Genomic DNA, 15,692 nt, shown 5'->3' with positions numbered 1-15,692 from the left:
TTATGCAGTGCTTTTTTATGTTTAGGGGTACTCTCATTTTGACTCAAGAAAACCACCATTTTATAGTTCAAATCGGGAAAAATAAATACAAATTCACAATATGCTTAGGGGTATGCGTCCCCCCCCCCGAAAAAAAAGCATTGGTTTTATGGCATGAATATGGAGCAGAACGGAATTCTCAGTTGGGGACCAGCCTCATGACAAAAGGAAAAAGCAACTAATTACAATTTTTTTTTATTTAAAATGGGCTCAGCTGAGTGATATTGACCCAGCACACAGCTGCGTAATGCGCGAGAGCGCCTCAACGGGGCCGCGCGGAAGGATGACAGAGTGGAAGGCGAGAGCGCACGCGCGCAGCGACCACCCACTCGCGTCTGTGGAACACTCCGCCCATCCTCTCAGGCGCATGCGCCCCTCAAGCCGTCTGCTCCCGCCAGCTGAAGTTGATTGGAAGGGAGCCGGCGGCGCCGCAAAAAAAAAAAAAAAAGGGAGAAAGGAGGCCCGGCGGCAGTTCTCGCGAGACCTGCGGATCTATAAATGCAGGGAGGCGGGAAGGAGGCGGGCCCTTTTTCTCGCAGTGCGCGCTGCTGCTGCTGCTGCGTCTGTCCGTCCGTTCGCCCCACAGGTGCCCTCCGTCCTGTCCCGCCCCGCCCGCCCGCGCGGCTCCTGCGACTAACGTGACTTTGAGGGAAGGAAGGAGAGCCGGTGATACCGACGACGACGACGACGACCGCGTTCGGTGGTGAGGGGCGGCCAGCAGACAAGATGGAGGACAGCAGCATGGACATGGACAACATGGGCTCCCTCAGGCCGCAGACCTTCCTCTTCGGTAAAAGGGCCTAGGCCGCCCGCTCGCCTGAGGGATTATCGCCCCCTCCCTTTGGCGCATGCGCACCTCGCCCTTCCCACGCGGCTTCTCTCCCCCCCCCCCTTCGCCCCGCGTTTCGAACGTCCCTCGCGCGCTCCGCGTTCCTTCCTCGCCCGCTTCTCCTTGAGGGCGGGGCCGGGTCGAAGCGCCTGGAGGGGGAAGGAAAGTGGGAGGGGGGGCTTCTTCCCCACGTGGCTGGCGCTTAGCGGGCTTTTGCTTCGGGGGGAATTAGGGGGCCCCTCAGCCGCCCCCCCCCCGCCCTGCTGTGTGTTTGGAAATGCGGCGGCTGCTTCCTTTGTCCTCCTTTCCCACCCCCTCCAACCTCCTCCCTGCTTAAATGGACGCCGTCTCCGCCGCTTTGGCACCGGGCCCACCAGTTCCTGGCGACGCTCCCCTCCCCCTTCCTCTCACGTGGCTGGAGGAGGAGGGAGTTGGGTGAGGGGCCTTTTGGCTCCGTGTCTCCCCCATGCGCTTCGCCACGTGGTCGTCTGGAAGTGGGGGGGGGGGTTTGTCAGGTTCAAGAAGCAAATGCGACTTAGAAAATAAAGCGCATGCGCACTCGACCACACAAATAGGGCAGGGAAAGGAAACGCTACGATGGTTAATGGATTTTTCTGGCCCCGAGACGCTTCCCCGTGGAAATAACGTTTCCCTCTCTGCCCCGGGTGCTGTTTCGGGTTGACACAGGTCACTTCATGTCAGACCTATAGGCCTGCTAATGTGGGGGGGGGGGGGAGAGAGAGAAAAGCGCAGAGAGCTGCTGCAGAGGCTGGTATTGCAGTGTGCAGTACCAGGTGGGGAGGAGAGAAAGAAGGGCCTCGGATGGCCATGTGCTTCAGTAGGCGGAGCATGATAGCACCTTGCAAAATGAGGAGGAACCGTGTAATCGCAAGATGGCAACTGTTCTTTGTAACCTGCAGGCATATAAGTAGAATTGTGCCCCATGCCGCTTGCCCTGAAAAGCTAATCGGTGCTCTAGAACGGCATGGCGTTTGTGTGCTTTTAACTAGAGGTGTAAGTGGAAGATCAGTGCTTATAAAGCTTTCCCCTGTATGTTTAAATGGTACTCAGGATTTTTTCTCTATTGGATCTGATCCCAACTTGTGACTGATGACAACACAGCTATGAGCAATGTAAACTTGCAAGGGTATTTGTTTTTTGTAGAAGTGAAGCAGATCTGTTCTGATTTGCATGTGGGTTAAAAAAGGACACACAGACTGCATTCTTTTTTTGGAAGTAAGGACGGTTCAGTGGGCCTTTTCTTTTTTCTTAGTAGAAGTTTAAAACATAGCATATTGTGTCTTCTCTGTTAGGCCTGTAAAGGGAGCTAAATATTCAAGCTATTTAATAGCAAACACGTTGCTGCTTTTGCAGGTTGTGAACTAAAGGCAGACAAGGAGTATCATTTCAAGGTGAATGATGAAGAAAATGATCACCAACTCTCTTTAAGAACGGTAAGTGCTGATTCTTGGAAAATACTGAAGAAGTGCTCGAACAAGTGCTGCAAAATAATTGCAGATTGTACTGATACAAAACATTGTGGCAATTGCACCTGAAAAGTTCACTGATGTGGCCAGAATGGGTATTTGACGCAGCTATCTAGATACTGGCTTGACATGTATTGGTACTGCTATGCTGTGGCCACACTTTCTGTGACTTCACCTGAGGCTACCATGGAAGACCTGTTAAAATATCACTGCATGAAATATAGAAGGTGGCTTAAATTATCATTTCTCTTCCAAAGACTCACTTTCCTGAGGACCCCACCACCATTCACTTAATATGACAATTGTCAAAACTGGGGTATTCTTGGGCATCTCGATTAAACTTGGAGTAATGAGTACACGTTATGGCACCAACTGAGAATAAAGTAAGCTGCACATTCTGTGTGTTGGGTAGTTGTAGCACTAAGGCTGTAAGCCTCAGCTGTTCTCCTTGTCAAACACTGTACCTTGTTCTACAGGTTAGCTTAGGGGCTGGTGCGAAAGATGAGTTGCATGTTGTTGAAGCAGAAGCATTGGACTACGAAGGCAAGCAGATTACTGTCACTCTGGCATCCTTGAAGATGTCAGTGCAGCCTACGGTAAGTTTTTCGCTTATCTATTAAAATTGGTGGGATGAAATCTAAATAAACAAATACTACATAACGCTAGTCCCTTACACATTTTTTCTAGTTGTATTCTCACAGGATTTTGATTGTACAGTAGCTATGTAGAAGTGGATACCTAAGAGCTCTTCATGCCTGTGCTGAAGGAAGGTTGAACATGTGACCTTGGCTCTTACCTGTGGTTTAGTGTTGCATCTTAATTTGGTCAGCAAGTTTACTGGGTTACATGACTTAGCTTTCGTCTTTTTATTTTGTATAGTGATGTGGGCTTATTGGACTTTTTTATGGTAATTAAATTGATTTCAATGTTTGGCATCTAGGAAACAAAAACAAGAGAAAGACACTGTTAAAACAGTCCCCCCCCCCAATAGAATTTATTTCTTTAGGGAATAATTAATTAAAGCACCATTAATGCTGTGTAAATGTTGGATGACATTCAGTATCTCATGAGCAGACATCTCCTTCCTCTTCTCTCCATGGTAAGTGGGTCTCCCAACCCTTTAGAATGGATTTGGGGGCAGGGAAACCTACTCTGTCAACTCTGATCTGCAGTTATGGTTGGATTTTACCCATTGTGTTTAAACAAATGTGAAGCTTTACTCAACATACTAATGTGAGTATGTCTAAAGGACTATTAGAATTTTGAAATACCTGCCCAACCTTACAGGTAATGTGTTCATTTGTTAAAACTACTAATTTTATGAAGCAATGCATTTCTGGAAATGAAAAATTTTCTATTATGGAAAAGCATCATCCTACATTACTGATTCTTTAAGTTACTTTGAGCTCTTTGAAAAAGCAGTCTAAGACATCTGAAGGCAGCCCTGTATTGGGAAATTTCAAATGTCTGATATTTTACAGTTTTTTATATATGCTGTAAGCTGCTCAGGGTGTCTGGGGAAATCCAACCAGATGGGCGGGTTATGAATAATAATAGTAATAAATGCTCAAAGTAAAGTCTTTTTATTTACATAGGCTTAGAAACATTACATTTTTTGTACCATGAAACTTTATTCCACTGTAACTGGCAGAAGCTACATTATAAAAATTGTGTTTTGTAGTTGTAAGTAGAATTATTTAATGTTCTGATCTGTTTGCATGGGGGAATAGACAAAGGCTTAGCAGATACAGCCAGCCTTGGTAGCCAAGCATTTGTTTCTTGGTGCCAGCTGTGAAGTAGTCTTACCATTGCAGCTTTTTAAAAAAGTGCTATCATACAGTAGATAGATTCTTATTTCTGCTGAGATTCACATTGTTATATCTGTATTAAGTGGCTTATGTTTTTAAAATGACTTTGTAATTTGAATCTATTGTACAGGAATAGGGATCCTTTTTCAGCCTAATGGTATTTTACTTAAAGAATTTATATACAACCTTTAGCCAAAAAGACTCTCGGAGTGGCTTTCATTAGTACTGTACTAAGATGATCCCTGACCTCGGGCTCAGTCTGTAATGACATGATAACACAGTTGGAAAAAGGAACAGAAGAAGGCAAGGAGGCACAGGTTTTTTGTTACAGTTCTTACAGTGCAGTTACATAGGTCAGTTCATGCAGATTCTGGCTGTGTAGAGCAGCAGTAAGTCCTCACCAATGTCAGTGGCAGTTGTGACTGTCTTGCTCTTAAGGGCAGCTCTCTTCAGAAGCACACTTCTCCCCAGATCAGATCTGTGAGCAGAGCTAGTGACAAGTGCCCAGCACAGGAGGACACAGCAGCTCCTGCCATACGCTTTTCTCAAACTGATGTATTGATGGCTGTTAGAATCCTCACAGGCAACCTTTTTCTGCATTAATTAATTAAATTTGTATGCCGGAGATCTCAGTGTGGTTTATAGGCCTGTGGACTGCATGTCAGTTGCAGGTGGGTCCAGAGGCAAAAGGGAGCCTACACAGCAGGCTGAACTGAATTCATACAAGTATCTGAGATTTCGACCCCGCTCTTTGCTCAGGCAAGCAAGAACTTTATTACAGTTCAGCCTGGCTCTTGAGGGTGCAGAGCAAGGACTTTTAGGGGAGTGGCTTTGGGAAGAGGGGGTGTTATCTAGGGAGAGTACCATAAGCTAGCTAAGAGAGGCACTATGGGCCACATTTGGCCTCCTGGCCTGAGGTTTTGCATGTCTATCATGTTTTTATGGTCTGTAAGCTGCCTTAAGTGGGCTTTGCCCCCCCCCCCATGGCCTATTATTACCTTTGTACAGATAAAGTTGACAAAGTTACATAATTCATGCTTTTGTTAGGTTGATAAACACATGAAATGCCTTTACTGTAATTCGTTATACAACCTTTGGCATTATTTTTCTCTGTCTGTTAAAGAATATTCCCTCATTTAGGTTTTTGTACATTAAGAAAATGGGAAAGAGACCACGTTTGCTGGTTTGAGTAGAGTTGTATGATAATCCAATGCCTTTTCTAGACCTGTTAGGAATTGTGAGTTATGTAGCTTGGCAATACTGTCTATATGATGCAAATATTTCAACTATGCTTTGTACATTTCCCCCCTTCAGGTTTCATTAGGTGGCTTTGAAATCACACCACCAGTAATTCTGAGGTTGAAAAGTGGCTCAGGACCAGTTTATGTCAGTGGTCAACATCTCGTAGGTAAGAAAGTGACCTCTCTTCTCTGTTTCACTTAATTTCTGTCTGAACACATAAATTTGGTAAAGTGAATGCATCTCTTATGGCCTGCCATAACGTTGAAATGTTGTGTGTAGTCTTACTTGACTTGTCCCATATCTTCAGCTTTAGAAGAAGAACCAGAATCTTCTGAAGATGAAGATGATGATAAGGTACTACACAACACAGCAAAAAGGCCTGCAGGTGTGACATTGGCTAAAGTTCCACAGGTAAGCTGATGGGGGGGGGGAGAGAAATGGCTGCTTTGGAATTGATAGTGTGTCTGTAGGAATGGGATTCCTCACACAAGCTCTTAAAATCCAAGCAACTCACCTGTGTTCTAGCTTGTATGGCTGGCAAGAGAAATTTTGCATAGGTCCTTGTGAATCTAGATTTAGGAATAAAATAAAACCAAATTTTGTATATAAATTAGATGAAGCCTTATCATGTGGTATGTGTAAAAAAGACCAAAAAGACTTTATTTTAAATTGGTTGCCACCCTTTTTGGATCGGTGGGTACATTTTGATTTTTAAGGGAGTGCTGTTGTGCCCTAGGAAGGAAGAATATAGAACTGAAAGAGGAAGTAAGGCATATTGTCACTTTCAACTTCCTTCTTCAGCTCTACATTTCAAGGAAGAAAAAGGTAATCCTCACAATTTCATAAGTAAAGGGATAGTCAGTGGAGGAAACTCAGAGGCCTTCTAGGTGTCAGTGAAGACTTCAGTGGTGAATCCTACACTAGCAGGTCTAAACTTAGAATCAAAACATAGGGCATATTTGTAATCCCTTCCATACGTTCTTTCTTTAAAAGAAAAAAGTAAAGCTGGCAGAGGATGACGATGATGAAGATGACGACGATGAAGATGATGATGATGAGTATGTTACCTTTTGGAATATGTTCAATGTTTTTAACAATTTGCCAGTAAATGTCAGCTTCGCACCCAGAAAAATTGTCTTTTTCAAAAGTAGTTATTTAGATTGATCGGTTTTTGTTTTATTTATAAATATTTGTGAAGATACATGTGCCTTGTTAAAATGTTGCCATTAATGGCAAAATTTGTTTTTTAGTTGGATTTCCTACCCTGCTTTAAATTCAGAAAGGATCTCCAGAGCACCTTAAAAAGAACAGAATTAAATTAGGAATACATGCTCTGAAATTGGCATTGCTCTGAGTTAGTTAGTGTGTGTCGCTCCCAACCCAGTTCACATTAAGTTGTAGTTGTTGTTTCCACTTCTGTTTATCTCTTACTGGTATAATACAAGTTGGATGAGGGCCTTCAAAGATGCTTAAATTACCATGCTTTGGGGTGTTGATACTAATTGGAATTTTTAATTGTAGTGACGATGACGACATGGATGATGATGAGGAGGAAGAGAAGACTCCAGCAAAAAAAGTGAGTAATTATGTACAATTCAGAAATCACTTCACAACGTATAAATTTGTACTTACAGAAGGGATTATTAACATTTCTATAGGTTGTTTGTTTATGCTATTGGAATGATGTGGTTGAATATAAAGGTGAGCATGTCAAGTCTAAGTATTGTATCCCAACCCTCATAGCAAAGAAAACAGTATCTCATCTCACAATTTGGTGACAACAATTGCTGAAAAAGAACCGAGCTATTTTTAACAGAATGATTTCTATCCCACTGAAATGATCGAGGTGATTTAAAAACATTAAAACAATTATTTTGTGAGTTCCCGTCTGCCATGTTGGTGCAAATAGTGCAAAAATTGCTATTTGCTATTGATTACATGTTAAAACCTCCTTATAGCCTGTCACCAATTCAGAAGGGGGTTTCTTTTTAGTTGACTGGGTTTGTGTTTCTGCTACCTTTGTTGAGCTCATGCTCTAGTAATCTAGTTGTAAATTTCACATATTTTGAATGCACAGAAGGATGCTTTCAAGCATGGGTTTGAATCAGTCTCTGAGGGTTAATAATTACTAGCTGGTTCATATGCAAACATTGCCTGCCCCTGTCTTAAGATTGATACTGGCCAATACCCTTGTATGGTCTCTTCCCCAAAATGCTGGTTCTGAAACATTTTTTAGTCCTCTGTGTTTCAGCTCTGTGTCTTGGTGCTTCAGGGCAACAACAGTTGCATTGCCCAATTAAAAAGCAAACATGTCTGATAAGCGCTGTTGGCTTGTCAGCGTTTGAAGGGAGTGGGCTCTGAATTGGCCTAATCAGAAGGAAGCTTCTGAATAAGAAACTGAGGCTCCCTCCCTCTATTGCACAGTCCAGGATCAACTGCTATTTGGCTCTTCCCTTCCTAGAACTGTCACATGGGGTATCCATAGTTCCTGAATCAATTTTATTTTTTCTCTCCCCATGGCCTTTTGTTTTCATTAATCAGCAAACGGTTTAAGCAAGTTGCGGCACTATATTGACTCCTTTTCAAGGCCTAGGCTAGACTGGGAAGTTGACCAGCCTTGACTCAGTGAATCTGTGCTTATGCCTTTTGAGTTGAGAGCTTTGGGATTAGGAGAGTGTGTGAATGGCTCCCCTGTCATGGCACTTCCTGTTCTGTTCCCTTGGCTTGGGCTGTAAGCAAAATCCACTTGTCTAAGTGGGGACAGAAGATTCCCTTCCAGAGGGAAATGTAGCTTTTGCTTTGGGATAGATAGGTGGAAGTAGGAAGGTGCTTTTAAAATAAATGATTTTTAAAAGTAAAATTTTAGTATGGAACAACTGCAGTAAATTGACTTAGATTATGTAAAGCTATCAGCCGGGATAGTATTTTCTTTTCACATTCAAGTAATAAGATATTATTCTTTGGAGAAGTAAAATGATAAAAATCCCCTATTTTTATGTTACTTTACAGACATGGGGCACTAGGTGGCACTGTGGCTTAAAGATTAAGTTGGATTAGAGATTTTTCAGTTGTAGCTTTCAATTTCCATTAACAATTCCTTTATCTGAGTTCATTATATGTCTGTATAACTTATGAAAAATAATAGAAAAGATCTGAACAAGAGTTGGGGATTTTGTTAATATTTTTAAAAGATAGGATTTGTGATTTTGTGTGTTATGAGATTTAGAACCATTAAGGCTATTAAAATCAATTTAATTTGCATTACTGGAAATCTTAATTTAAAATTGTGAATCAAGGTAAAAATGAATTATGGGTACTAAGTTTTAATCAAGTATAACATTATTGGTTAAATACAAGTTAGTAGAGTCTAAGATTGTAGTTATTTTGTTTGTACCAGTTGCCAATTTTTACTTGTGTTTGTAGTGTTACTAATTAAGTTTGTAATGCATTCATGTTTCTTTCAGAAAAAATAAGGTGATCTCCAACTAAGTTGTGTTTAGTAGGCCCACTGAAATAAATGGACTTAAGTAATGTCAGTTTATTTCAAAAGGTCTGTAGCACTGCAAGGTGTAATGTCAACCAAAAGCTTTACTTTTCTAGGTTATCACCACAACAGTTATTATTAACACTGAGCTTCAATAAAGCAAATAATTTAATTAGACAGTGCCTATATGATATTGAGCTACAGAATAATCTGGCCATAAGGAATTTTTGTCCATGGTATGATTATTTTCCACCTAGTCATTTTGACACCCTATTTGCAAATGTGGTATTTGGCTAGTAGAGAATGGAATCTTTTGGCAGATTCACATAAAGTGGAGCACTGATAGATTCTTACATTTATTCCTATTTTAGCCTGCCCGAGATTCTTCTGCAAAGAACACACCAAAATCAAACCAGAATGGGAAAGATTCCAAGCTGGGAACACCCAAGTCAAAAGTAGGTATAAATTCCTTAATACATTGTTATTCATAATTTGCCTGCAAATTTGTAAAATAATTGGGAATTATTTGAACATCTGTTCACTACAAACTTATGGAAGTTAGCGGTGGAATTTCAATACCTGATTTAAAATAGCTCTCACATGTAACCGGAGACAAAAACTAGAATTCACATTAATGTAGTTGATGAAATGACCATGTTTTTAGAAGGGCTGTATATCTGGACTTCTTGTACAAGCTAGACAGTTGTGGTTGTAGACCTTGACACCTGTTACCCCTGTCTAGTGGATGCAATGCTGTATTGGCACAAGGACATTTGCTACTTGGTTGTACACACCCTTTGCCTTACGCAGCAGAATATAAATTGGTGTTAATAATCTGAATGTGAAACCAAAGCATATAGTGTAAACAGAAGGCATTGGGCACAATGACCAGATAGTAAATACTGTGTTGTCATATTGTTGAGAAATGTAATAAGTTGCTCTGTTTTAGACTCCGGAGTCTCATAAAGAGAAGAAACCACAGAGTCCAAAAACACCAAAAACCTTCACTCTAGATGAGATGAAAGCAAAAATGCAGGCAAGCATACAAAAGGTAAGTTTACTGGCTACCTGGCTAGTAGAGATTGCCTTACTGAAAATTTTAATTGCTGCTGAGCTCATAGTGGCAAGGAAGATGTAAATCCTTTGTTCAGGTACTGAATGTAAAATTTTGGATGTGCTTGAATTTTAATATAAGTGTTGTAGAAGCCCTTTATACGGAGTGCTTGGTGAATGTACAAAAATCTGATGATACATATAAAGTTGCAGGAAACCTGACTATCTGTTTTATAAGAAAAAAATGAGTTCTGGGGAAATAGCAATATGAAATACTTTTTGAACCTAAGCTTCTGTTTTAAGAACATAAATGTGTAATTAGTCAACACACACAGTTTTACCATTGAGTATATTTATTAAAATGTTTAAAGGGTGAGCCCCAACATAATATATGAGGGAAACTGCTTGTTTCTCCTTCCGTTTGTATGCTTTCAAAATCTGATCCAGTGGGTTGGGGGTTTCTGTCAAGCACATGGGGGGAGCTTTGGTGGAAAGGGAGACAAGCAAAACCCAAAGTCCCATTGTACAAGTGGATTTTTGTTGTATAAGCAGGCAGACTTCATTGGATATTGCCCTGTGTGGGCTTGTTTTGGTCGTACAATTATTGCAAAGGTACCAGTGATATAAACAGACTGCAGGATGCTGCATACAAAGTGTATCTTTTTACCAGTTGGATAAATTGGTATGTGTTGGCGAGGAGGTGGTGAAGTTGAAGACTGAAACTGTCAGCATTGCAATAAATGAAGGAAAGGTTTATCTGGACTTAAATATCACAAAGACCTCAGCATTAAGCGGAAATAAACATGCCTTGCAGAAAAAGCTCAAAAAAATAATTTCTATAATGCATTTTAGTGGTAAATAACTACGCCAATCTGTTGCATGTTTTCATTATACACAAGCTATATGCAGTCCTGCCCGGTTGAATACTGGGAACTGCTTGAGTAAATATGTACAGGCTGAAAATACCATAGTTGCTGTAGGTGCAAGATTAACAGTCCTGAACTTGCATGTTGCAGTCATGTTGGTAAATACAAACTTAATTTTGCAGCTTGGGTTTGTTTGTGAGATATCCACAAATTCTGATTCCGAACTTTTGAGTTTTGGGTTCTTCAGAAGCTTTGTTTCATTAAGCTTCTCGCTTCTTCATGTTTTCCCCTTGATTGTATCTGTACTTCTACATATACAGTTATTTCATTTCATGCAAAAAGATGGAGGAATCTAGGGCACGTGAAAAGCAACAGGATTCAGGCGAGTTGCTTGTTTCATTGTGCAGCTAAATGCTATAATCACAAGCACCACTACCTCAATTTCTGATTTTTTCCCCCAACTGGGCAAAAAAAAAAAAAAAATGCTGAGGAAAAAAATTATCCCCTAGGCACTCTGATCCTACATTTCCCCTATTCCTGCAATCTCACTAGAAAAAATGTTGTCTTGTGAACAGGAATTGGCATGCTTTGTCTCTGATAGTAGCAAAGGTCCTCCAGAATGTTGCATGTGAATCAGATTATCTTAAAATTTGTGTAGTGATTTATTTCCATGTACCACACAGGCTAAAAGTCTTTCAGTTCCTTGTGTCAATCTTACGTTTCACTGTTATTTTCTTTTTGCAATAGGGAACCAGTTTGCCTAAGGTGGAGGCCAAGTTTGTGAATTACATTAAGAATTGTTTCAGGACAGAGGACCAGAAGGTAATGGAGTCAATCAGGTCATGATAAAATCGCTAGAATAAATTGTTGCCCCCTTTCCCAATCACTTTCCACACATTTTAGAGCTTCAGCTACAAGCAGTACTTGGGACTAGATAAATGGAAGCTGTTTGTGGGAAAGGAAACATTTTTCTCCATTTTGATGGTCTGTGTCTCTTCACTTTTAAACCCACAGTATTCTCCAGCCCCATTTTGACCAAGTAAAATGGTGTTGTGGTTTTCTACTGCTGAATTTGGCTAGCCTTCCCTTCAGTTTCCTTTTTGCAGAGAAGAACTACTGCGCTAGAACCTTTGGCAGTCTTGATGCTTTCCTTTCCCAAAGTCAACGGAATTACTGTGTGACAGCATGCCAGGAGGTGGTGGTGCTGGTATCAGGAAGCAAGCTGTATTGGATTAGACCTGTAAATCTTAAATTTCACTATCAAAATTCCTTAAACAAAATTGTTATGCTTTTCTGCTTTCCCCCAAACAGTTCAAAGCTGTCGGGAGGGAGGGGGGGTGGAAATTGTGGCCTGTTTAAGGGAGAATGTTTGAAAGCAGCTAGTTCAGCTACTGAAGTAGATTTGGACATAAGGCAGGGCAGGCAGAGTTCAGACGGTATTTGCCTAGCTGAGACACACCCTTCCTTTTGCTTTCCTTTACTATGCTTTATAGGGTGTGAGCACTCTTAAAAGGCAAAATATATTGGGTAATTTTAATCTTGGTGTACTTGGTAAGCATTTTTTTTTATAAAATTAGCACAGACTTGGATTTTATATACACTTGTCCTGTTAACTGTACCTAGATGAAAGAAACTTTTAAGTGGAAAATTCCATGCCCATAAATACTTTATGCACATCATTTATTGTTTTAAATAGCTTTTCTGGTGCTTAATGCAATTTGTACTCTAAAGGAAGATCAAGACGGAACTAACCTTTTTTTATTTTTGGTGTGTTTTAGGTTATTCAAGCACTCTGGCAGTGGAGGCAGACTCTGTGAGCAAGAAGTTAATAAATGACTCCTTTTCAAGTTTCAGTTCTGTGTGTATAACCATTAATATCTGGCTGTCCTTTTTATAAATGCTAAAGCTTTCCCTACAGAGTCTTGATTAATGTCGTCCAGAATGTTTTGCCAAGAATGTGTTGTCCAAAATGCCTGTTCGGTTTTTAAGACCAGGACTCCACCCTTTTAATTTCAAATATGTATGGAATGTTTTGATAATGAATAGTAGTGGTGGTCAAAAATGGAAATGGGGAAACTTAAATGTAAATGTGAAAATAAAGTTTAGTATTTTAAGTAGCTTTGCTGCTTTTTTTGTTGGATTGAGCTTTTCTCCCATACAAGTTGCAGTACACTCATAAAAACAGGGTTCCTTAGTCACATTTTCCCAAGAGCATGAGAGATGGAATTCCTTTCAGAATGGTATTTTGACAGTTCCTGATCCTGCTGGTTTTATTTGTTTATTGTTGGCATCCGTCTGCCTTGAGAGACAATGAAGAGTGCACCTCTAGGGTTGAAGTCACAACTGCTGGAGGATTCCTGTTGCCTTTTCGATTCCCATGTTTTGGCAAGGGTTTTCTAAATTCTGTATTGAGTTGTATGCCAGTGAATGCCAAAACATCTTAGAAGCTGGCTAGGCCTCACGATGTGAACCAAGGAAGGTTAGGGGTTTTTTTTGAAGAAGAGTTTGGATTTGATATCCTGCTTTATCACTACCCTAAGGAGTCTCAAAACGGCTAACAATCTTCTTCCCCCACAACAAACACTCTGTGAGGTGAGTGGGACTGAGAGATGTCAGAGAAGCGTGACTAGCCCAAGGTCACCCAGCAGCTGCATGTGGAGGAGCGGGGAAGCGAACCTGGTTCACCAGATTACGAGTCCACCGCTCTTAACCACTACACTACACTGGCTTTTGTTTGCAGCTCTTACATAGCACGGTCAATGTACATGTAAACCAGGTTTTTTTTTGGGGGGGGGGTTAAATCCTTAAATGTTTGCTTAGGAGGTTGGATATCTGCTGATAAATCTGTACAGGCTTTTATGCACTCATCCATTCCTGTTTATCATGTATTTGTAAAAGTGCCCCAAAGTCTTCCTGGCAAACTGAAAGTTCTCATTCTGTGTTTCTTGTGCAAGGAGGGACAATGTAGAACTTGAATGTAAATGCAGAACACCTCATAAGATGAGAATAACTTGTACAAAGTGTTTCGGTAAGCAGAAAGTACGATTGGGAGTTGAAGGGAGAAGGAGATGCCTGTCTGTGCTTTTCTCTCTAAGAGTCTCAAGTTCATGCTCAACTGCAGCTAGAGTGGAATATGTTATGGACATACCTCTTAATGTAACATTTAGTGGTAGTAATGGAGGAAATGGGGCCAGTTACAGTAGATCTAGTACGGTCAACTTGTCTGACCAAAACTGCCAGAAGTTGGAGTGACTGAGCAATTCCATGCGACAACCTAATTGTGACCATTGTCTAGTGCTTCTTGCTTTGGAAGCAAATTTAGATTGTCTTTGGTGGTGGACTGAAGGCATCAAATTAACCTAGAAGCAGAATTTTCACAAAATGAAGTCTCTGTTCTTTTTACTGAACCAAACTCCTGCAGAGCTCAGTGCTGGCTAGTCCCTCTTGAAAATATGCTCACGGCGCTCTACCCAGCTATGGATTTTTGAAGCCTCTGCCACTTGTGCAATCCCTGACTGTCTTGTAAAAAACATGATTTGATTTACTCTGAGTACTCCAGTTCCAGCCATGTCCCTTTCCAAGATCCTGCGTTTCGTTCCTCTGGTTTTCTGTTTCCCTGCCCTCTTAGCAAGTAGCATGCCCAGTCCTCTGGCCTGTTTCTGGTTTTGTTTTTTTGTCCCCTTAGGTTCACTCTATATTTGTATACTTCTTTGAATTCCTCCAGCTGTGCTGATACCATTGTGACAGAAACAGGACCACGAGAAAATTCTCAGTACTGTACTCAACAGCTGAGTTTGTTAATACGTTCTGAAGCTTTAGTCAGAGTAGGGAATCACTTATCATGTGATATGTGAGCTTAGCTGCAGGAACTCATGCCCTTGCCCCTAGCCCATTTAGTTACAATGAGCTAGGTTGGTGGGGAGGTCATGATTGGACCATGGTCACCCCATGCATTGCTGTGGTTGAGTGGTGACTTGAAGCCACATCTCGGGCGTTGGTCAAAGTAAACAGGTACAGTCATAACTTGAGTTGAATGTGCTTCGGGTTGAGCGCGTTCGAGTTGCACTCTGTGGCAACCCAGAAGTAACGGAGCGCGTTACTTCCGGGTTTCGCAGCTTACGCTCAAAATGATGTCACGCGTATGCGCGGTAGCGACATGCGTACACGCGTCTTACGTTCCGTTCGGGATGCGAACGGGGCTCCGCAACGGATCCCGTTCGCATCCCGAGGTACCACTGTATTTATCACCACCATGAGAGCTACACAAAGGCCAATTGCTTAGCCTCTTGTAATGTAGACCAAGCAATGGCAACTATTATCAGGTTGGCCCTTCATAATGTAAAGTGTTGTTTTATCACCCTGTTCAGAGATACAAAGCGGGCAGATGATACCTGTATTAAAAATACTCTGGGAAGAGCTCACAGAACGGAAATGGAAGAAAATCCCATGACGTTAGCATGGGAAGACAATAGTGCACTTGGGGTGATAAGATCACTGCGATGGGTTTTTTTTGAGGGGTGGGGTAGAATATATCAGTTCAGTACATCTTGAGGTGTCACTCGAGCATGTAGTTCAACACCATTAGGATGGATGTCTGCCTATCCTGCAGTTGCTGAAGTGAGCACTCTCAGTTGCACAGTGCTTTTCTCCAAAGGAAACCCAAAATAGGTGTATGCAGGGAGGGCGGAATTAATCATGCTGCCCAAAAGAATATCACAGTGGGGCTCTTTCCAATAATCCCGAACACAAATGTTAGAGATGTGTACAGTCCTAGTCTCTGGGTATAGGACAGTATATGAATTCAACAAATGATAATATAAGCTGTAACCCAAATACAGCTATGAAGAGTCCTAACTAGTTTTTACCCACATTTGTTCAGAAGGT

The 15,692-nt window shown here is 41.4% G+C and overlaps 1 protein-coding gene across 1 annotated transcript; it reads left to right on the top strand.

The window, feature by feature from the left end:
* Positions 1-599: 599 nt before the first annotated feature.
* On the top strand, positions 600-12,925 carry NPM1 (nucleophosmin 1). Its single transcript, XM_081855708.1, has 11 exons — positions 600-829; positions 2,243-2,322; positions 2,832-2,951; positions 5,478-5,571; positions 5,713-5,816; positions 6,399-6,463; positions 6,927-6,981; positions 9,261-9,344; positions 9,839-9,940; positions 11,556-11,630; positions 12,587-12,925. Exons 1-11 carry the CDS (start codon positions 766-768, stop codon positions 12,623-12,625), a joined length of 882 nt encoding a protein of 293 aa, XP_081711834.1. The 5' UTR covers positions 600-765; the 3' UTR covers positions 12,626-12,925.
* Positions 12,926-15,692: the final 2,767 nt, after the last annotated feature.

Source organism: Podarcis erhardii, assembly GCF_964252035.2.
Source record: "Podarcis erhardii genome assembly, chromosome: 3".
Taxonomy (NCBI): domain Eukaryota; kingdom Metazoa; phylum Chordata; class Lepidosauria; order Squamata; family Lacertidae; genus Podarcis; species Podarcis erhardii.
The sequence above is the reverse complement of the archived record's forward strand: the minus strand, read 5'-3'. Positions and strand labels throughout refer to the sequence as shown.